This window comes from Solea senegalensis, linkage group LG21 (genome assembly GCF_019176455.1).
Source record: "Solea senegalensis isolate Sse05_10M linkage group LG21, IFAPA_SoseM_1, whole genome shotgun sequence".
In the NCBI taxonomy this organism is placed as follows: Eukaryota; Metazoa; Chordata; class Actinopteri; order Pleuronectiformes; family Soleidae; genus Solea; species Solea senegalensis.
The window spans coordinates 15,463,473-15,485,051 of record NC_058040.1 but is presented as its reverse complement, the minus strand read 5'-3'; the positions used below and the strand labels follow the sequence as shown (position 1 = coordinate 15,485,051).

The 21,579-nt window shown below is 42.5% G+C and overlaps 3 protein-coding genes across 3 annotated transcripts; 1 reads left to right on the top strand and 2 right to left on the bottom strand.

Moving 5' to 3' along the window:
• Positions 1-499: 499 nt before the first annotated feature.
• On the bottom strand, positions 500-5,134 carry dusp11 (dual specificity phosphatase 11 (RNA/RNP complex 1-interacting)). The gene is made up of 9 exons (XM_044012690.1): positions 4,752-5,134; positions 3,715-3,790; positions 3,454-3,585; positions 2,769-2,892; positions 2,635-2,695; positions 2,514-2,560; positions 2,355-2,430; positions 1,756-1,959; positions 500-1,555 (listed from the first exon to the last, which is right to left on the bottom strand). Exons 1-9 carry the CDS (start codon positions 4,796-4,798, stop codon positions 1,171-1,173), a joined length of 1,152 nt encoding a protein of 383 aa, XP_043868625.1. The 5' UTR covers positions 4,799-5,134; the 3' UTR covers positions 500-1,170.
• A 2,496-nt stretch (positions 5,135-7,630) lies between these two features.
• On the bottom strand, positions 7,631-12,858 carry lg21h18orf54 (linkage group 21 C18orf54 homolog). Its single transcript, XM_044053620.1, has 15 exons — positions 12,729-12,858; positions 11,978-12,113; positions 11,701-11,857; positions 11,441-11,608; positions 11,021-11,171; positions 10,886-10,937; positions 10,632-10,788; positions 10,454-10,536; positions 10,255-10,363; positions 10,038-10,112; positions 9,799-9,859; positions 9,445-9,502; positions 9,151-9,333; positions 9,002-9,057; positions 7,631-8,331 (listed from the first exon to the last, which is right to left on the bottom strand). Exons 2-15 carry the CDS (start codon positions 12,110-12,112, stop codon positions 8,190-8,192), a joined length of 1,587 nt encoding a protein of 528 aa, XP_043909555.1. The 5' UTR covers position 12,113; positions 12,729-12,858; the 3' UTR covers positions 7,631-8,189.
• A 70-nt stretch (positions 12,859-12,928) lies between these two features.
• wdr91 (WD repeat domain 91) lies at positions 12,929-21,307 on the top strand. Its single transcript, XM_044012093.1, has 18 exons — positions 12,929-13,169; positions 14,047-14,183; positions 14,277-14,456; positions 14,539-14,746; positions 15,102-15,184; positions 15,282-15,391; positions 17,612-17,783; positions 17,952-18,146; positions 18,718-18,938; positions 19,015-19,069; positions 19,195-19,290; positions 19,577-19,671; positions 19,873-20,026; positions 20,106-20,214; positions 20,303-20,415; positions 20,518-20,625; positions 20,713-20,802; positions 21,001-21,307. Exons 2-18 carry the CDS (start codon positions 14,061-14,063, stop codon positions 21,163-21,165), a joined length of 2,277 nt encoding a protein of 758 aa, XP_043868028.1. The 5' UTR covers positions 12,929-13,169; positions 14,047-14,060; the 3' UTR covers positions 21,166-21,307.
• Positions 21,308-21,579: the final 272 nt, after the last annotated feature.

Below are 21,579 nucleotides of genomic sequence, written 5' to 3'. Positions count from 1 at the left end.
TTTTATTTATTTATTTATTTTTATCTTAACAATTCTAAATCGTAAGTTTGAATTTGTTTATTTACCAGGTAAAGTTTTAATATATTCTGGGAGAAATTTTGTATCATGCACTTTTGTCAACTCACTATTGTTCTTGTGAGGTTTAACTACTATTATGACAATTTTGTTTAGTAATTATAATTTACTTTCCGCACAAAATATAAATGTACGTGAAATTTAGAAAAGAAAACGCATGGCTTTGTGCATTTGTAACTTCTTAAACTTGTTTTAATTTAATTTAGATAAAATTCTGTTGATGTCGCTTTTGAAATACAGGGTTCATCTAAAGGTTTATAAACTAATAGAATAAACAAAAACCTGACAAATTTCATCAATCAACTAATCATTTCTGCCCATTGACGATTAGTCGATTAAAAACTGTCCTTCAAATGAATAAATCAGATTATTGATCGTTTATAGCAGGTGAGAGGGAGAAGAAAATGTGCACATTAAATTAAAACATGTTTCAAACATTTATTCTTGTTGGCAAGGTCAACTTTTGGCTGAACAAGGCACAGTGACCTCTGTAGAACAATAAGAGCTTTACTAAAGGACACAATCTTCTTCTACGTTCTTTTTATGGTTGGACCTAGAAGAGGACACGAGCTGGTCACGTGACCGGGTAAAAATCAGATCCGGATTTTCAAACAAAAATAATCTGCCTTTCTGCCAGTCCAGATTTTAAAAAATTGTTTTTACCTTCACCAAAGTTCCTGAGTAGTGCGGACATCAGGCGTAACTATAGCAACAGCAAAACAATAAAAAAACAAAAATGGAAGGATGAAGCAAAATTGGTGAGTTTCATGGTTCCTCTTTTCAATTTTACCATAACCATTCATTTTTGACGCCAGTTTTCATAAAAACTAAATAAATTCACTGCTTTCTCTCGCTTCTCGTGACACAAACTTCAGTTTCCTGTAAGAAAACACGGTCTCACAGCTAAAATAAAAGCAGTGAACATCTTGTTAAAGTTGTCTAGAACCTCCTGCAAATAAAACAAGTCAATAAAATGTTAATGTCCCTCGTCCACTGATGCATTTTCAGCCGCAGCTCATTAAAATGAGACTCTGTTGTGGATTTGTGACGACTGCAGCTCCGCCGTCAGCACAGTCACGTGATCATGTGATCAGTCTAGTAGTGGTCATATCTCATGCTGTGTGTGTGTCTGTGGCGATGACTCGCCCACTCGTCCTCATCGGTCCAGTGTGAGCGGAGGCGGCGGCCCAGCTCCTCCTCTTCCTGCTCTGTCCTTGTGTAGCGAGGGGGCGGGGCTCTGCTGTGGCTCCCCCACTGACCGTCGAGATGAGGCGCGGTCCATTGGTACGGGTGGAAGTGGGCTCTCGTGTGCAGATGAAGCGGAGGCATGGACGGCGGCTCGGGCAGAAGGCCGCCGTTCCTTCGCGGTGGATCGTAAAGAAGATCGCCGCCGTACAGAGGAGGAGGAGGAGGAGGAGGAGGATAATGATGATGATCATGATGATGTGGGCGGTGGTTTGAAGCTCGAGGAGAGAGAGATCTGTGGGGAAAAAGAGACCACAAACATCACATGACCTTCAGCGAGTGGTCGTTTGGAAGTTCCAGATTCCGAGTTCTGGTGTCAATGGAACTGTAATCCCATTGACAGGTTTGTGAGGTGAGTTTCCGAGGTGTTCCACTTAACACCTCCAAATAGGAAATCAAGAATTCCAACTTTGGACTGTACTGTACTGTACGTACCTGTGATACCAGGAGTCACTGCCGTGTGCTCGTCTTTCCCGTCTGTCCTCTCTGTCCTCTCTGACCCGTCTGTCCTCTCTGACTCGTCTGTCCTCTCTGACTCGTCTGTCCTCTCTGTCCGCAGAGTCCACTGACTCAGAAGACGGCCGCTCGGCAGAGCAGCCTCTCTGTGGCTCCTCCTTCGACTCTTCAATCCCCTCGTTACTGATGTGGTAAAAACAGCCATCGAGGTTAAAAAGGCTCAAATACTATTTTTACAGCACCACACCAAAGTTCATAGAGAAAATCACAGCAAACTCAACATCACAGCAACAGGAGTTATTGACCCACTGCTGCTGTTATTTTGGCACTTAAGTGTTTGAAATCCTTTGTTCAGTTTCACCTCAGTGACACAAATTGACCACACGAGGCAGCAGCAGAGCAGCAGCTCCTGTGTCCCCATGAGCTAAAAACGCTGATTTTGTCTATGGACTTTGGTGCAGGAGAGGTGAGCTGTTATAAAAACTTCACTTTCCTGCGTGATAAAACAGTAAACACATTCTTAAGTTGATTTTGAGTTGATTTTAATAGATTATTCTGTAAATGTGTATGTATGTCACCTCCTCTTTGGTCCATGCTGCAGGTCGTCCAAATAGTTCTTTCTCTCGATGTCATGGCCCCGTGACGAGTTAAACACTGACAACAAACAATGAACAGGTTTAATATCTTACTTTTAAATAATTTCTGATCACAAATAATGGCCAATTATCAACACTCACAGTCGACAGCCTGTTTAGGATCCATCCCGTCGACGTCGATCAGATACCTGCAGGTCACAAACCCCAGTTAAAAACACACTGGATGATTAAAGTGAGGCGCAGGGGCGTGTCCTGAACGTACCTGCAGATCAGGTAACCCGTGCGGTTCAGGCCGTGGGTGCAGTGGACACCGATCAGTTTGTCTGCAACAGAAACGTCAGTGTGTAAAAAAAGAAAGAAAACAAGAGTTCCCCGACATATGAAACGCGGTCTCACCGTTGTCTGCGTTTTCTCGTAGAAACCTGCGAACGACACGCTTGAAGCTCAGGATCGTGTTGTCGCGGGGAACCTCGTGACCCGCAGTGAAGATTTTCACAAAGAGCAGCGACGCCGGCAGGTCCTTAACACACACACACACACACACACACACACATCAACGCACCCTGTTAAATCATAACGTTCAGTCTGATGTTCTACACTGGTATAACATGCTGAAATGTATTTTAATCTGTTCATTTGTGTTTTTTCAACATGTTTTTCATCACTTATACTCAAGACGTTAAAACATAAAAACTGGAAATCTGTGTATTTACCAAAACTGCTACTCTGGGAAAAAGAAATGCATTATTATGTGAAGACAGAAAAAAAAAAGATCTGAAGACAGAAAACTATTCACTGAGAAGAACATATTAAATCAACGCGAGACCATATGGAGTGAATTTTTTGGTTGATTTGTTTATTAAACTGCAACGTTTTTGTTTAGAACAAGTTTTCCATTTCCAGAAATGTCTTCATACACACTGGCATTTTCCGATTTTTTCATTTAAGGATTTTCCAAAAATAGGACTCCCAAACCTCTAATAATAAAATATGTAGTTGTTTTGTAGTTTAAGTTGTGGGTCCCTGCTTTGTTGTTGTGTGTATTATATAGATTAAAAACATAAGAGTAAAGTGTGTTTACCTGTAGTTGATAGTAGCGTGTAGTGAACGTCAGGTCAACGATCAGACCGAGCTCTTCATTGTCTGTGCTCAGAGCGTCCAGCAGCTCCCAAGGACCGAAGACATCAGCGGCCGAGAGACAACGAGTCAGAGCCTGAAGGACGAAGGACACACACACACACACACACACACACACACACACGTGATAGAGACGTTAATTAGTAAAATAAAAGGCTGCTCTATATGTGTGTGTGTTTTACAGGTCTGATGAGCGACTCCTCACCCGTTTGAGTGGAACTTTAAAGGCAATGAAACGAGTCCCTTCGAGTCTTTTTCCAACAGCTTTATAGTCGAGCCACCTGTGAGAGACAAGGCAGAGACAAGACAGAGAGAGAGGTTTGTCTTACAAGCACCAATTTTTACGCAGAAATAAATATGAAGTTTTTATATGGAATTCTTTTTAAATATTTTGTTTAAAAGTTGGGAATTTAGAAAACTAGCAAGTCAAATTGTAGTTCCATCCAAGATTATCAACATGTACCTATTTTTATTGGGTTGGCGTGCCTTTTGTAATTTATATGAACAAAATATTTATTTACCAGTCACAGATTTCAAAATAAAAGTAACATTTCATGATAAAAGTAGCAGTAGCATTCATGAATATATGAACAAAAGATTTATATGCAAGTGTGACATTGTAATGTAAAAAAAGAGCATATAATCCAGTGTTAAAGTACCAGATTTCAAAATAATAGTTTGATTTTTAATGGTTAATCTGTAAAGCACTACAGTTGTTTTAGAGGGCTTTACATATAGAGTTGGATTAGATTGGATTATACCTCTCGTCCACTGTTTACACTACTTCTGAAGTCTGAGTGATGTGATTTCGAAAGATAATCCATAATCCATAATCCAAGAAGTTGTTTCCATTGAAATTATTAATCATTTTGTATATATATATATATATATATATATATATATATATATATATATATATATATACATACATACATATGTACACATATATATATACATACACACAAACACATATATACATAAACATTTTCCTCTAATTTCCAGGGTATTTTTTAAGTAAAACTGATTGGAATCACATGAGATGGAAGCGATGGGAGAAAGACGTTATTTTATTATTATTTATATGTCATTTTCGATGGGTTTGTCTGATGTGGAAACTCTATACAAGTAAACTGAGTGACACAACAATAACCCGGCTACTTGAAAACAATGAGTTAACAAAGACACACCAAGTTAAGTTTCATTTCAGCAAAATCAAAACAAACCAGTCATTCTCCCTCTCACCTGTCCGGTATCCCTCCTCCACCGCTCCTCTTACCGGGTCTGTACATTCTCACAGCGATTATCTACTGTGACTCTTCGTCAGAACTGTTAACCCAATAAAATGTTAAAACCCGTAAAAAAAAAAAGCTTCCAAAACGTGAACATTAGCACGTGTCGCTCCAGACACAGCTAGCCTGCGCACAGCGAGACAACGTTAATTAAAATTCACGCAGAAATATGAACAATAATGACAAAAAAAAAATACATTTAAGGAGAGCCTAGAACTATAAAATACGATAAAAAAAAACCCAGTGGCAGCCTCAGTTAATATTAAACGGTTATTTACTCGAAGTCTAAGGCGGGGACGTGTATATACAACTCCGTACCGGGGAACCTGGTTTACTTCCGGGTTCTTCTTCTAGCGATGAATTCAGCGCTTGGTGAACAAGACATTGCCTCACTACCGCCGCCAAATGGTTAGGAGTGGAAGATATCTAAACGCAATCCATATACTGTGGAAACGATTTTCTCAATTAAATTCAAACTTAATCACACACTATGTAAAGGAAATAAATGTATTCTTTTCATAAAAAAATTACCATAATGTGTTATCAGAGATTCAGGAAAATACTCCTGCACCATCAATGAGTTGTACAGCCAGTATATTCTCTACTGCCATGGTTCTCAAACTGAAGTACTTGTACCACCAGTGGTATGTGAGTTTAACTCCGGTGAGACTTTGGAGGAAAATCAGAAATACTGTTCTACTGTATATAGTGGTGTATGTGACCGGAGTGCATAGAAAATGAAACAAATAACAAAATAGAAAACAATAATAACTTGCACTTTTGTAAGTCGCTTTGGATAAAAGCGTCTGCTAAATGACATGTTATGTAATGTAGAGTCTAATGTAAAGCGTTTCATGTAAAGCGTTAGGGTTTGAACCTTTAAGAAAAGTTAGTTAGTGTTCCTAATAAAGGGAGCAAATATGCAGTTATTTATTTCCACGGCTAGGTTAGGGTTAGGGGTATAAATAATATAAATAATAAATGACTGTGGAAGCTTCTTCTAATAATAATAATTATTATAATAGGCTGTTCACTGAGAGAACAGGGGAAAAAACTGTGAAATCTTAAACCTGCCAGTGACTTAACTAACTTTAGACTGTGGAGGGAAGCATTACACTTGTGAAATTGCAAAAGTTTCATTTTTAATTATTAATATTATAGGAAGAAGCAGAAAAGGAGAAAGTTCTTCAGGTGTGCTACATCAAAGGACAGTGTTGAGCACGGGACATGATGCACAACAAGAAAGACCAGATGAAAGGTTTCTGAACGTCAGATGATGGAAATGAAAGAGAAAGGTGGAGAGAGAAATGTAGGTTTAAACCCAGAGGGCAGAAATGCCGGCCGGAGGCGTCATTGTTTTAGGAGAACAAGACTTTTCTGTGCCTTTCACTAAGTAACCATAGCAACAGGTAAACAAAAAAACAAGTTTTAATGCAGAGGAGAGAAAATGTCTGAGCAAGAAAAAGAGGGAGCAGAGGAGGAGAACAAGGTGGTTTTCATAGAGGAGGAGGCTGCCGGAAAAATACCTGTGTCAACATGTGTCAGTGCACCAGATACGGTGGATGAGTATCTGAGAAACTTCCTGCGTAAGGTTGGTCTCACTCGGACCTTGAAGAGCTTTGACTCGGAGTGGTACAGCGCCGCACTACAAACTGTCAGAGAAGAGCTGAAGACAGAGGCACCAGCGACAGGCGCCTTCATCTCTGGAGCCCCCTGCAGGAGGTCCTGTCTCCTGGACAAACTGGAGAAGGTCCAGAGAGAGACCAACCAGCTGCGGAGGGAGGTGCTGATGGCGCCAGAGAACCTGGTGAGGCTGCAGAGGGAGACATTTTTCCACCAGCAGCAGTGCCAGAGGACGACGAAGGAGAAAACTAGGCTGGAGGAGGAGATCAAACAGCTGGAGAAACAGCTGGAGTACCACGAGCAAACGCTGGCCGACCTTGAAAAGAAACATGCAGCGTCATTAAGGCAGAAAGCGCTCATCCGTTTGGAGAAGGATCGAACCTCGGGCACGAGGCGCTGTAAGGAAGTCAAGGAGACCAGTGTTAAGCGAGACAGCGTCGACAAAACATCAGCAAAGGACTCAAGAGCTCAGCAGACCAGGACTCAGCAGGTCATGCCTCCACAGACCAAGACCCAACAGACAAAGTCTCAGCAGACGAAGGCTCAGCAGACAAAGACTCAACAGGCAAAGAGTCAGCAAACAAAGACTCAACAGGTGAAGCCTCAGCAGACGGAGCCTCAGCAGGTAAAGCTCCAACAGGTGAAGCCTCAGGAAGTAAAGCCTCAGCAGGCAAAGACTCAGCTGGTGAAACCTCAGCACATGAAGCCTCAGCTGCTGCTGGCAAAGACTCAGCTGACAAAGCCTCAGCTGGCCAAACCTCCTCTGGCGAGGCCTCATATGGTGAAACCGCACATGGTGAAACCTACGATGGCGAAGCCGCAATTGGGGAAACCTCCAACAGCGAGACTTCAAATTGCAAAGTCTCAAATGGCGAAGCCTCTGCAGGTGACGCATCACGCGGCAAAGCTTCAGCAGGTGAAGCCACAGCAGGTGGTGAGCAGTTAGGAGTTGAAGGTTCAGCAGGCGAGGCCTCACCACACCTTCCTCATGACCCAAAGACTCGCAGGTCATCACATCTACCCACTCCTCCATCATTCTTCACCAAGATAAGCTGCTCCTCACCAGTGAGGACACTGAGGACACTGTCGTCTCAGATTAACGCAGATGATTCTGACATCTTCTGACAAAAGACTAAATCCCGATTTTGATCCGGTTGAAATTGAGTTTTTATTATCACATGAGCTAAGACAATGACAAAGACAACTGGAGGGTTTTAGAATGAAAGAATGTTATTTTATTTACTTATCTTTGTATCCTCTTATTAATAATAATGATCTGTGTGTCTGCAGCCATTGTCTTGATGCCACTGCAATGGATTAACTTGACATGTACATGCCCGTTCAAATTAAATAAACATTTGAATAAACTGTCACATGAAGCAGAGCCGATTACTTCCCGGTTGGTTTGTGAGCAAAACAAGACATTTGAGAATATCGTCCACATATCCATACTTCCAAAAAACCTGAACTGTCCCTTTAACACTGTGTTTAGTTCAGACATGTTCTGTAGAAAACTGCAGGAAAAGTTATGGCTTATTATACAGTGAGTCAGTGTCACTGTCAGGCAGTGTCCTGCCTCCAGGAGCTCCGCCCATGCTCCGCCCCCCTCACCTGACCTTCATCTGCCACTCTTGAAAATGACCAAACCTGATTGTCTGGACATTCTTCGCAGCTTGGCACATTCTCATGTAAAATCCACAACTTCATTCAGGTTTGTCTGCACCTTCTGTGACAGAGACACCGACAGGCAGTCATCGTCCTTCACTTTTCAGGAGTCTTTGTCCCGAGCACAGACATGTCCGTCATTAGAGGAGGCGGAGAACCGTCCTTCATCTTCATCCTTCTCCTCCTGCTGTTTCTCCCTAGGTTCCCCCACCAGGAGCTTCAAACGGTTCAGGTGATGCAGCGCTCTGAGGGTGGACACAAGTTTGTCTTTAAGAACATCAGTGAATTTATGATAAGTGACATTATAAAAGGGACAGTTCAGGGTTTTGGAAGTGTGATGATATGAGGCCCTTGTACACAGTCAGTGATCTGTGGGTTCTCCGTGCTAAGACAGAAAAAGCAGGTACAAACTCAATGAAAACGAGATGATAGGTATTTAACAGATGGTTCATCTAATGAAGTACACATCAACTTAAGTCTATGACATCTTAAGAATACGTTTGTCACTTTATCTCTTTGTCAGAAACCTATTTTTCAACAGAAAACCAAAATTTGCATCACACGACCCAACCCTTACTCCATAGAGAAAATCAGTGATTTTACACACCACAGCTTACAGGAGTTGTTGATCTACTGCCGCCTCCATCAATATGTTCAAACGTATATTTTGTGATTATGGAGTTTGAAATGCTTTGCTCGGATTTACCTCAGTGACATAAACTTACCAAACAGGGCAGCAGTGGACCAGCAGCTCCTGTGTCCCCATGTGCTAAAATCACTGGATTTCTCAATGGACTTTGGTGTGGGAGAGTGACATGTTTACAAAGTGACACAAACTGCAGTTTCCTGTAAGGAAAGGTCTGTCTATCAGTGACATAAAGCAGTAAACACATTCTTGGGGTATTGTCTTCTTACCTGTGCAGTGATGGTCCACCTGTAAAACTCTCCAGTTCTGCTTCACCTTCATGCATCTGCAACACAAACGAACGCAGCATCACAAACCTGAGACACGTGAGTGTGTGAAACATGTGAGGTGCGTTCAGGGACTTGAAGCGTTGGTTCACCTGCTTCAGCGGCGTGTCTAACGTCTGCAGCCTCTCAGGCTGTGTGGGAGCGGCTGCTGCTTCACCTTCTTGCTGCTGAAGCTGCGCCTCCACCGACTGGAGTCTGAACAGCATCTGCTTCAGCGCCTCCACTGGACCTGGCTGCTCCCAGATGCTGTTGCCATGGAGACCATAGCCCGGAGTCTGGAGGACACGACAAATCACATGGTCACAGAAAAGTCAACAAAAAGGCAGACAGTTTCTTTTATGTCCTTTCAGGACTGACACCAAAGTAGCAGTAGAAAAGAAACATACCTCAGCTGTTCTGTTGCTCCGAGCCTCTGTGCTGCCCCCTGCTGCTGCTGCTGAGTTACTGCAGGTTCAACAAACAATCAGTGTGTTAGTGCAGCAGAGTGAGGGAAAACATTAGAGGAAAAGATATCAAATCTGATTATCTTAAGAGACATTTACATATTCCATGAAAAGGAAATCAGGAATTAACTTTTATGAATTATTTCAAACATGGTAATGTGGGGAGTTTACTGGGTCAAAGAAAGGATTTTGTTTTTAAGGTAGTTCACAATGTTCGTGTCCTGTTTTCTCTTTTCTATGTTTGTATAATGTCTAAAAATAATGAAAGAAAAGGTTTTGAAAAAGAATAATTCTTACAGAGGGAACGAGGAACGGTGTGAGGGAGAAGTGAGCAGATCCTCAGTGTTCACTGGACTCACTACAGAACACAACCATTCATTTTCACATAAAATTTTCACACTCAGACACTTTCAAAATGTTGCTGCTGAATAAGAGAAGTATTTATTAGAGAACTGTTATTTATGAGATGAGTAAAGTAAACAAAACTAAACTATACTGCTGTGATTCTAACAGCTCTCCTCTGCAGCGTTAGTTACCTGCTCCTTCACGTCTCTGACACAGAGAGTTCAGCACGTGATCTGCTTTCTGGATCAGAGACTCGATCCTGTTGTCTGACGGAAGGAGGGAAAATGTTGCGCTCATTAAAACATAGCATTAATACACTTCACACAAGGACAATGAGCCGATTACAACTAGGGCGATGTCATCACTGACAGAGGTTTCTATGTTTATATGGACAAAGTGTTGTTTTACCTCTGAACAGAGTTTCCATGCTGCCAGAGCTCCTTCTCTCTGCGGCGAGCTGTGAGATCTGTTCAGCAAACTGAAGCCTCAGATCTCTGAGAGACAGCTGGCTGCCCACCTGACGCACACGCATACATGCACACACACACCAGCATTAATCTGCATCCAAGCAGTGGGAAAACCTACCTCAAATTACAGCTTCTCTCACCTGTGAACAGCTCTCATCCTCCTCCTCCAGCTCTGCCACCCAGGACGGAGCTCCACCTCTGGCAGCAACATGTGGAAAAACACCTGGAACAAGAAGAAACAGACATTTTCACAAGAATTCACAACAACTACTTCTAAATATCATCTAATACTTGTCTGCTCCGCAGGAAATGCTTTACTGTGGATGTTGTCGTCTCTCAGCCTTGACTCTGAGGACGGTGGCAGAGGCTCGCTGAGGTCACAGTCCTGGATCCATGCTGGGCATTTCAGGTCAGACCAGGGACGGTGTGACACTGAAGGCTCCTCCCACTGTGACGCTGCTGCTCTGTGTGTAGACTGACAGATGGACAACAGGAGGAGGGACCATTTAGGTTCTGTCAAAAGCTCACAGTCTGTGACCAAATCTCTGCGAGAACAGAATTGTGATGATCACCTTAAAGCTGCTCACAGGAAACTCTTTCTCTGCTGCTGATTGACCTATGACCCTGTGGAGAGCACAGTTTTGAGATGGTGTCCAGCTCTCACTGAACAGATCAGAACAGTGAGGACAAAAATCAACAGAATGAACCTGGAGCTCCTGGACCGATGGATGAACTGAGGGTGGTGGTGGCGGTTCAGACGGGGGTCAGTGTGGCTGCTGCTGAGCCCAGAACAGGCTCTACATCCTGGACAGGAGGGGGTGCAGTGGAGCTGCGAGGCTCCAGACTGGGACACGAGACCTGGATCCAAAGAACATAACACAATCAACTTTTATCTTCCATCAATCCATCCACCCAGTGTTAAATAAATCCTGAGTATGTTGTGTGTATGTTGTGATGGAAGGAAAAGTGGTCAGAGTTTGGGGTGATGAGTTCAAAGACTGCAGGTACAGGTGGTGCATTTAATGACCTGGGATAAAGATGGAAGTGTGGATGAAAATGGAAGCATCTGCAGTACATTCAGCTACTTTGGATATACTGTACGTGGTGTGAGAGATGCGTTTAAAGACCTTGTAAGAAGGCAGACGTGTGGGTGACAGGCAGAGAGCCATCGTAAGGGATGGACAGCAGCTCGTCCGTTGTCATGGATAGTCTGTCTCGGTTGACACGGTGACGGAGGGAGCTGACAGGCAGATTCAGGAAGTCCAGCTCCCTCTCCGTCAAACTCTCCCGAAGAACTATGGGTAAAAAAACATCAACAACAATATGAGGACGGTAAAACCAATATAAACTGGTGTTCTTCCATGAAAGCATCTCCGTGGTGACTTACCATCTTTGTTTCTAAGTGTGCTCTCTCTGAGTCTGCTCGGTGTGGACGAGGGACTCTGTGGCAGAACGAGTCTTCCTGTCACTGACCGGCACTTCTGACAGCTGCTGTCAAAGTCTGTGATGTAGGCGTCCAGCGCCGCAGAGGCAGAGTCATAGTTCTGCAGGAAGACAATAAGAACATCAGTGTTTGTTTGTTTTTTGAAACGGTTAACACCAACTTAATAATTTGGTCTTATCATGAATTATATATAAAAAAATACAGTAGAAAGAGAGTGAACCTTGTTTCTGTATCTGAAGGTAGTGGTGTGTTCAGGGACCCGCAGGCTGCTCCTCAGATGACCTGAGCTCGACAGCAGGGAGGTCACTGTGGACTCTGGAGACAGGAAGTCACCGGCCGGGCTGTCGGGTTCCATACTGACAAACACAACACAAGGAGGACATTAATCAAGGAAAATAATTGACAGATTAATCAATTGTGAAGTAATAATCTAAATAAACTAACAAACAAACAAAGCAGTGAACACTTTTTGTCTAATTGAGTTTGAGTGTTAGGACAAAATGTGACTCCAATCAATCATTGACTATAAATCAAAGTGGTGATGACGTCAGAGCCACGGTTCTGAGTGTATCCAGGCAACGGCCAGTGAAACACACTGACTCCAATATCGCAAACAACAAACAAATACTTCAACAACAAAATAAAAACAAGCTTAAGTTATTAAGAGGTTTCAAACGACGTTAACTGACGTTAGGTTGCTAAATTAGCCAACTGTAACCTCACAAAAACACTGAGAAAACAGCGATATAAAGAGCTGGCCGTTTTAGTCATTAACGAATTCAATTGCGACTATATGTTAAGTGTTAATACAATATTTAATAGACGCGTTGTCTCCAATTATTCACAAAACAAAAGTTTCTACAAAGCTACGATGATGCTAACTTAGCATCCTGTAGTCTGTCTGCTAAACAACAGGAAGTTAACAAACTCAGATAAAAATAATCTACTAAAAAATTACTTCTTTCACTCACTTCTTTTGTGCATACTCTGTTGTTCGGATGTGAACATTTAAAAAGTCCCGGGAACAGACGCCGCTCACTGTGACTTCAGCTGGTCTGGAGTCAGTTTACAACATTAGCCTCGCTATCGTCTGTGTGTTTAATGACGGTGTCTGTCCGACAGAGGGCGCTCTGACTGTCTATGCACGCTCCCGACCGTTGGGCGTCACATGAGCGGGTCACGTGACGGTCAGGAGGCAAGAACAACAGGAAGAGTTTCGTTCCTCCGTTGTTGCAAAAACATTTTTTCGTTTTTTTATCGCGGTGAGAGAATGGCGGAGGCGCAGCTCGGAGCTCAGACTCACACTTTATATTAAAGTTTAAACTTGTTCCGTGTTCGTTCGAAGGTTTTATTTCCCACGGAACTCCACGGAAAATTCACTCTACTGAAGATAATTTGGATTATCCACAGAGGTACGTTCGATTTAAAACGTGTTTCGTAAACGCCAGACTGAGTTTAAATGATGAGATTAACATCGGCTCTATGCTTGTTGATGTAGCATGAATGAAAGTGGCATAATTTATCAATAAATGCATACGTGCAGAAACCCAGATTATTCGAATCTTGACCTCTATATGTGTCGTATTTTTGTAAGATTTTTGAATGGAGGTTGTTTTATAGGTTGTTTCTTAGATCTCATACAAAACATACCGCTGCTGTGGATGCAGGGCTTAAACTGATTTGATGGAAACTCAGCTCTAGGGCTGCCACTAACGATTATTTTCATAATCGATTAATCTGTTGATTATTGTCTCTATTGATCGAGTGCTTATTTGGTCCGTAAAATGTACGAAAATGTTGGAAAACGTGGAAATGATGATGTTCTTGAATGTGTTGTGTTGTCCACAAACAAAATTATTCAGTTTTAATGATTTCTTTGTGATATGGAGCAAAGAAACAAGTAAATATTAACATGTGAGAGGCTGAAGCAGCCTTTCCTAAAAGAAAGCTGAAGTTTGGGTTGCTTTGTAATCTTTTGCACCAAAGCCCATAGAGGAAATCAGTGATTTTAAAATCACAGCACACAGGAGATCATGATCCACTGCTGCCTCTATCAGTAGGTTAAAATATGTTATTTTTGACATTTAAACTAATTTGTTCAGATTGATCTTGGTGACACAAACTTGGAAAAGGCATCAATAGAGCAGCAGCTCCTGTGTCCCTGTGAGCTAAAAAAAACTGATTTCTTTATGGACTTTGGTGTGGGAGAGCAAGCGGTTTACAAAATCACACACTTCAGTATCTCATACAGCCAACCCTTAAAAACATTATACTTAATGTATCTTGCAGGGTCAGAGGTCACCATGGGGTCAGCAGTGGAGAGGACGGATGAACACGTGAGAGAGTATCTGATCTACCGCGGCTTCACCGGCACGCTGAAAAACCTGGACAGCGAGATTAAAGCCGACAAGGAGAAAGGCTTCAGGGTAAAGAGAGACAAGTTTGATGGTTGTTGTTGTTGTTTCTAATCAACGTAAGAAATGTTTGTTTTTCTAAGTGAAGACGTCTCGTCTCTGCAGGTGGACAAGATCATCGATCAGCTGCAGCAGTTCATCCAGAGCTTCGACCTGTTCGGTCTGAAAGAGTACTGGCTCTACCTGGACAGACGTCTGTTCTGCAGACTGGAGGACATTTACAGGTCCACAGTCAACAAACTGAGGACCAGCCTGTACAGATACTACGTCATCAACACCATCCAGGTAAAGATGTGAACCGCGTCACCAACTAAAAACAAAAAGCTCTGTGGTGCAAACCTGGTCCTCTGTCTGTTTGTCCCTACAGAAAGGAAACCTGGAAAAGACTCAGGAGTTTTTCCAGAGGCAGGCGTTGGAGCTGCAGGGTCAGGTTGAGTGGCGGGATTGGTTCATCCTGCCATTTATCCCCGCCCCCGAGCAGAACCCCGCCTTCGCACCGTACTTCTCCCGCCAGTGGGCCGACACCTTCCTGGTGTCTCTGCACAACTTCCTGTCAGTCTTGTTTCAGTGTATGCATATCCTTCAGCAGAACATAAGGCAACAGTCGAGATGTTGTATAAACCAGTGAGGCTCAAAGACTGGGGCGGGACCCACAGATGCGTCATGGGAGTTTTTTTTGGGTCCCGAGGAAAAGTAGTTGAATTACCCAAACCTTTAGTTCAGATTTTAGTGTACATATTTGAAATAACTTTCAAAGGTTTTAAATGATTTGTTCACCAGTTACAGATATGGCTACAAATTATTGCAAGAACATTTGCTCTTGTCATGATTTATTTTTGTGATTTGGGTCATAATAGTCCGCCATCTTTACAAGTATGTCCCCATGTTGACAGACTCTGGGTTTGTTTCCAGTCCTTAACTGTGTTCCACCTCAGCCTGTCCTCTTGAGTTTTGATGCCGAGGTCCAGAAGATGACGAGTGTGACGGAGGAGAATGAACAGTTCCGGCAAATGGTGAGAACTCTAACTAAATAAATGTCTCTGTCTGTGGTGTCGAGGGACACTTTGTCCTCACACGCCTGACCCGTCCGTCTCTTCATGTCTCACGCAGCTGTTCGCTCTGCAACCGGAGAGTCGGGAGCAGAGGGACGCAGACGAGATGGTCCACCACAAACTGCCGGTGTACGTCCAGAACATGGACCGTCTGGGAGACACTGAGCTGTGAGACACTGTCTTTACTGATGAAATTATTACAAAAGATGGCTGCCACTCTGTCTTCCAATGTTATTTGAAAATGAGCGGTTTAAATTGTTATATTCGTAACATGGCGGCTGGGTGCATCCAAGATGGCTGCCGTTATTCAAATATATTACTTTATAAAAAGAAAAAAATGGATAGAGTCACAGGTGGCAGCCATCTTTAATCTACTTTTAAACTGAGAGGAATTACATTTGAGTATTCTTCGTCTTTGTTTTACCTCCATGCATGTTTGACTGGCTGCAATTTTGTTTATCCAGTATTTTATTGTGAAAGTCTAACATGATGCTTTTATTTGTTAAAAGACCATAAAATGGTTGAGCGTCTGCTGAAGTCAGGGTGGAGAAGGTCATGTGAGGATTAATATTAATACATTAACTTGTGACCCTCGTGTTTTCATCACTGAGACACATCAGTTTTTTCAGGCACTTTAACGCAGAAACAACTGCTTTTTGTTTGTTTAAAAGGCTTTTTTTAAGTAACTTATTGTTAATAATATAATATTTATGTTGTTTTACACTGTGTGTGTTGTGATGCGGTTGTTGTTGCTAAATAAACAATTCACCTGATGAATTGTTGGGTTTTTTTTGTCAGTAAGATCCAATTTTCTTTATATACGTTCCATCACACTGACATCAAACTGTAGTCTGGACAGTTTGATACAGGACACGCCCGTCTTCTATTGCTTTATTATATTTCTCTCAAAAGATGATAATCTTAACAGCAATTTTTGAAGACATTTAAAAAAGCGGTGTCTGTCGAGCGTTGTTTGTCGTCATCAGCGTAGACATTCATTTCTGGTCTTGTTTTTACTGCCTCCTGGTGGTAACATGCGCACACACACTGTGACACATTTAACATACTTTCAAAATATTCAGAGAAATCATATTTCTTTAAGTATGTTTAACGTACCTGTCGCTTATTCATGATAGTGTATTTTCTTTTAATTGTACTTTATAAAATGAATTGAAGAGCTCTATTCTGACAGACTGAATTTGATGATTTTGAAGGCGAGTGTATCGTCTGCATGGATAAGAGCACAAAAAAACTGTGTAATCTCTCTTGAACCTACAGGGGGCAGCAGAGCGTTACAATAAATAACTCTCCTGTCTTTAACTTTTGACAGTTGCATAGATTCAAGAACTAAGTTCAACACAAAAACAAAGTAACACATATTTAGAAATACATTGTCATATGATAATCCGATCTAAAAAGCTGATACACTGGACCTTAAATACAAACAAGAGGATAAAATATGATGACACATCATCACATTTGTGACTGAAACTAGAAAATAAAGTAATGAATCTCTCCTGAAACTGAGGTTTTGAGATATTTCACCTAATGATGGCGCTGTCAAACTGCCCCAATCGGGAGATTTCACTGTCTGCAGAAGTAGTAGCTGTTGCTAGATATTGAGCTCAATTCAAAACAGTTCCTTTTTTGCATATTAAGCATTCTGTTAATGACGTCACATGAGCTTTAAATGAGAGTCACTGAGGTAAGTGACACATCACCTGTCAGCAGATGAAGTGAGCACTGACGGATCAAATTAGATCTGTCTGATCATCATCTGCATAGAAACACACACTAAAATTTGGTGTTAGCTCTCTTTTCTTGAACCTAGAGGGGGCAGCAGATTGTCCAACATGATGAGCTTCAATGATCACATCAGAGAATTAGCATGAGTGACTAAACCCATCAATTAAATGAGATCATTTTTAGCAATTTTCTCCAGTTCCTTCATGATTTTTAAGTTCATCGGCTAGCGTGAGCAAAGAAAATCTTTCATATTCCAGGATACATTTAGTACATTTGTTCATAAGTGAAGCCGAAGCGACACTGTCCCTACTCGCCTTGATATTCGGTTCCTCAAACTTCTTTGACGGACTAACACAAGGCTGTTCCAAGCTGGTCGAAGGGCTAGCATGCCAGCTAGGTGACTTTTTGGTTTTTGAGTTCTGAGAACAATGAAAAGGGAAGAAAAAGTCAGGAATTATGTTTCAATCCAACCTTTGTGGTTAACAAAATGGTTTACATACTTGGTCGACGTGGAAAACATCTTCTGAAGCTTCAGCGTCACTCATAAGATCTGTGAGGAACAATGAGAAGACAAAAAAAAAAGGTTTAGATTTGCTTCTTGTCCAGATTCTCACTCTCCATTGTCTCCTTCCACCTTCTCAGGGACTTGGTGTCAAGCCAGCGAGCCGTGAGCACCGTCACCACGCCTTCCAGAAACTTCTTCTCCACATTCCTACCACAGGGCCGACGCACGCCGGGGAAACCGGCCCAGGTCAGCACCGCGTCTTCACCAAACCTGACGGCGGTGAGCAGGAAGGAGACACCAGTCAGTCAGGTAAAGCAAACAGGAAGCAGAAGTTTGGAAATGGTAAGCTGAACAGACCAGTTTTGTTTCGGACAGGAAGTTTTTTCAGGTGTTACAGCTGCAGTTCCTCTAAAGTCCACTGGTGGACTTTAGATGATGGTGTTGGATAAATGTGTGTCTAAACTTGTCTTTTTCCAGCCTGTGAAGACAAAAGAGTCGATTCAATCAAAGGAGGTGAAGCCAGTCGTCAGCAGTGAACCCGCGAGCTCCCCGTCAACGACGACTATAACAGTCAACAACCAGGCAACAAACCAGCCGTCGCATCCACGACACAAGAGGATCCAGGACCACGAGAAAGAGAGGAAGGAGCTTTTCTCCAAACCCCTGCAGCAGGTGACCCACTTACAAAATAGCATTCTGAGTTTATTACACCTTTAAAAAGTCTTATTTACCCTTCAGACAAATCTAAATGATTTAAAAAATCTGAAGAATCTGCTTCTCTCTGAATTGAGAAACGTCACGGAAAAGTTTTTAAAGACATCACTTTTCTGTTTCCTATGCTTCATAAAGTTGGATGCTAGCTAGCTAATGTTGCCTTGCTCATGTCATCATCTTACAGTAACCCTGTTAGCACACTGGACAACCTATACCTTGTTAGCACATGAAGAAACTCCGCTTAACACCCCTAAAAAAACATCCCAGTCTAAAACACAACACAGCTCCAAGCAACTTAGCATAACATAAAAGCAGTCACCACATTAGCTTCATGCTAAAAATACATGCTAAATCCACAATATTTAAGCTTTGTGCTAACAACAAATGGATTGTTTGCTGAGTCAGCTAAGGGGCTATGGCTATCCATATTAAAGTCCTGCCCAAAAACTAATGTGTGAATTAACCTGTGAAGCCTTTAATTTCATTTAATTTCATTTAATAATTTAATCCTTTCTCGTGTTGTGTTTAGACACCAGACAAGAAAGGTGACGTTGGGGAGGTGGAGCTTCCTGCTGACACCACCGCTGACCTCCCTGACCCCTTCTCCTCCTCCTCCTCCTCGTCTTCAACCAGCAGGAGCTGTGGAGGAGCAGCAGAGGGAGGAGGAGGAGGACTGTCTGTGGAACAGCCTTTCATCAAACTCAGTCAGGAGGAGTATGGAGAACATCACTCGTCCATCATGCACTGCAGGTCTGTGCACGCACGCACGCACGCACTCACACACACACACACACCATCATCATCTCATCCTCCTCTTGTGTTCCAGAGTTGACTGCTCTGGACGTCGGGTTGCCAGTTTGGACGTAGATGGTGTCATCAAGGTTAATCCTTGTTATTTTCCACAAAGAACAAAAATAATCTGCTATAATTCAAACACATGAAGATTCTTCTTCTTCTTCTTCTTCTTCTTATTCTTCCTCCTCCTCCTCCTCCTCCTCCTCCTCAGGTGTGGTCGTTTAACCCCATCATACAGACCAAAGCCACCATCATGTCCAAGTCTCCTCTGCTGTCTCTGGAGTGGGCCACCAAACCTGACAGACTGGTACAAACAACACACACACACACATTTAAGCTTCGTGCTAACAAAACATGCTAAAAATAAAGCTTTGTGCTCACAACATGAGCTACAAACGCAGTATTTAAGCTTCATACTAACAACACAAGCTAACAACAACAGCATTAATACTTTGTGGTAACGGCACAACATTTAAATTTCATGCCAACAATAAATTCTGTGAAACACTACATTTAAGGCTCGTGCTAAGAGCACAAGCTAACGACACAAAATGTAAGCGCTTTGCTAATGACAACAATTCGTGTGTTGTCAGCTGTTGCTAGGCAGCGGCGTGGGCACAGTGCGGTTGTATGATACAGACGCCAAGAAGAATCTGTATGAGATGAACATCGATGAGACTCATCCACGGTAGGAAGTGACATCACTGCTCAGCTGATCACACCGTGACCTCACCAGAACAGATCAATCAATGTCATCCTGCCTCTTAATTTCCAATAGATGTTTGATACATGAATTAAAACTATCACCTGTGATCCAACTGTGGGCCTCGACGCAGCCTTTGGGAACCTCTGTAATAATATAATAATATAATAATGTATTCTGTGTCAGTATCTTGTCTTTAGCGTGCAGTCCCAGCGGCTCGTCGTTTGTGTGTTCAGCGGCAGCTCTCGGTCGCTCCGGAAACGCAGAGTCTGCTTCTCAACTTCCGATGCCAGTGTTTGGAAAACTGTTACTCTGGGACACAAAGACAGTCAAACAGCAGGTAAAAAGATCCAAACGTCCTCCCAGACACCAGGACACGCCCGAGTCAGGGTTTTAATCCGTGTTTCACTGTGTCACAGCTCCAGTTCTCATTAGAGCCTGAACCGGTCGCCATCAACTGCACGGCGTTCAACCACAACGGAAACCTGCTGGTGACCGGAGCTGCGGACGGAGTCATCCGACTGTTTGGTGAGTCATTAAAGTCATTAAGAAGATGTACAATTATGTTTTTATGTTTACATGATGATACTAACCCGTGCTTCTGTCCGTGGTGCAGATATGCAGCGTTACGAGAGTGCGATGAGCTGGAGAGCTCATGACGGAGAAGTTTACAGCGTGGAGTTCAGCTACGACGAAAACACTGTGTTCAGCATCGGAGAAGATGGAAAGGTGCGACGAACTTCTTAACCACAACGGTGTCCAACGACATTTTTTAATGCTGCAGTGAAGAAAATAAACTCTCTCTCTGTGTGTGTGTGTGTGTGTGTTCAGTTCATACAGTGGAACATCCATCGGTGTGGGGTGAAGCAGTCGGAGCAGGTTTTACCTCAGGACGCCACCGGGCCCTTCGTCTTGTCGGGATACAGCGGATATAAACAGGTACGTTACCGTGTGAACATGTGTTTATAATAGAGACGTCATTATTATTATTATGTTTTTTTTTTTTATGTCCGAACTTTTGCTCAGGTTCAGGTTCCCCGAGGCCGACTCTTTGCGTTCGACTCTGAAGGACAACACGTCCTGACGTGTTCCAGCTCCGGAGGACTCATATACAGAGTAAATTAAAAAACCTTTATATAATATTATGTTTAATGTCATATTAATGATAATTCAGTTTGTAGGAAGTGTCACGAAACAGGATTCTCTTTTTTTTCTTTAATAAAGTAGTAGTAGTAAACTGTAGTTTTACTAAATTCAATACCGAATTTCAGTATTAGCATTCATTTTCTATGTTTTGTTTTTATTCAATTCCAGTTGACCAATGGCGAGCCGGCTCTAGAGAGCGCGCTGTCGCTGGGCGGACACAAAGCCCCGGTGGTGACGGTGGACTGGTGCTCAGCCGTGGATTGTGGCACGTGTCTGACGGCGTCCATGGATGGGAAAATCAAACTGAGCACGCTCCTGGCGCAAAAGTCCTGACGGACACGTTGAACGTGAAGAGGTCGTCATTGTCGTCGTCACACGCTCAGTGACTGAAGAGATTATTCCAGAATCTGATCAATGTGACAATCACGTTTCATAATGTGATGCAACAAATAAAATGAAACAAAATCCCTGTCAATGTTTCACCTGAGAGCTGGCGTCTGTCTTCAAAGCTGCAGTAGGCGACACACAATACTGCGTAAAGTTTGAATGAGAATTAGAACTTAAACAAGAATCCAGTTATGAATATTACTTAACGTATTCCGAAAATAGCATAATAATACCGGTTGAAACCAGCTCTATACCAGAAACACAACTTGTTCTATATATGTCTGAGGTGCAGCTACTTCCTGTGGAATCAGGCGACTTCCTGTCCATTTTTTAAATGTATATATTTTGTGTTAGTAGCTA

Coding starts and splice junctions, on each gene's coding strand:
- dusp11 (XM_044012690.1), bottom strand. CDS start 4,798: ATGTACAGACCCGGTAAGAGGAGCGGTGGAGGAGGGATACCGGACAG. Junction 2,431..2,513: donor TCCTAAACAGGCTGTCGACT/GTGAGTGTTGAT, acceptor GTTTGTTGTCAG/TGTTTAACTCGTCACGGGGC. Junction 1,960..2,354: donor CAGCATGGACCAAAGAGGAG/GTGACATACATA, acceptor TTACCACATCAG/TAACGAGGGGATTGAAGAGT.
- wdr91 (XM_044012093.1), top strand. CDS start 14,061: ATGGGGTCAGCAGTGGAGAGGACGGATGAACACGTGAGAGAGTATCTG. Junction 14,457..14,538: donor ACGTCATCAACACCATCCAG/GTAAAGATGTGA, acceptor TTGTCCCTACAG/AAAGGAAACCTGGAAAAGAC. Junction 20,416..20,517: donor GCATCGGAGAAGATGGAAAG/GTGCGACGAACT, acceptor GTGTGTGTTCAG/TTCATACAGTGGAACATCCA.
- lg21h18orf54 (XM_044053620.1), bottom strand. CDS start 12,112: ATGGAACCCGACAGCCCGGCCGGTGACTTCCTGTCTCCAGAGTCCACA. Junction 9,503..9,798: donor CACCGTTCCTCGTTCCCTCT/GTAAGAATTATT, acceptor TTGAACCTGCAG/TAACTCAGCAGCAGCAGCAG. Junction 8,332..9,001: donor GGTGGACCATCACTGCACAG/GTAAGAAGACAA, acceptor GTCCACCCTCAG/AGCGCTGCATCACCTGAACC.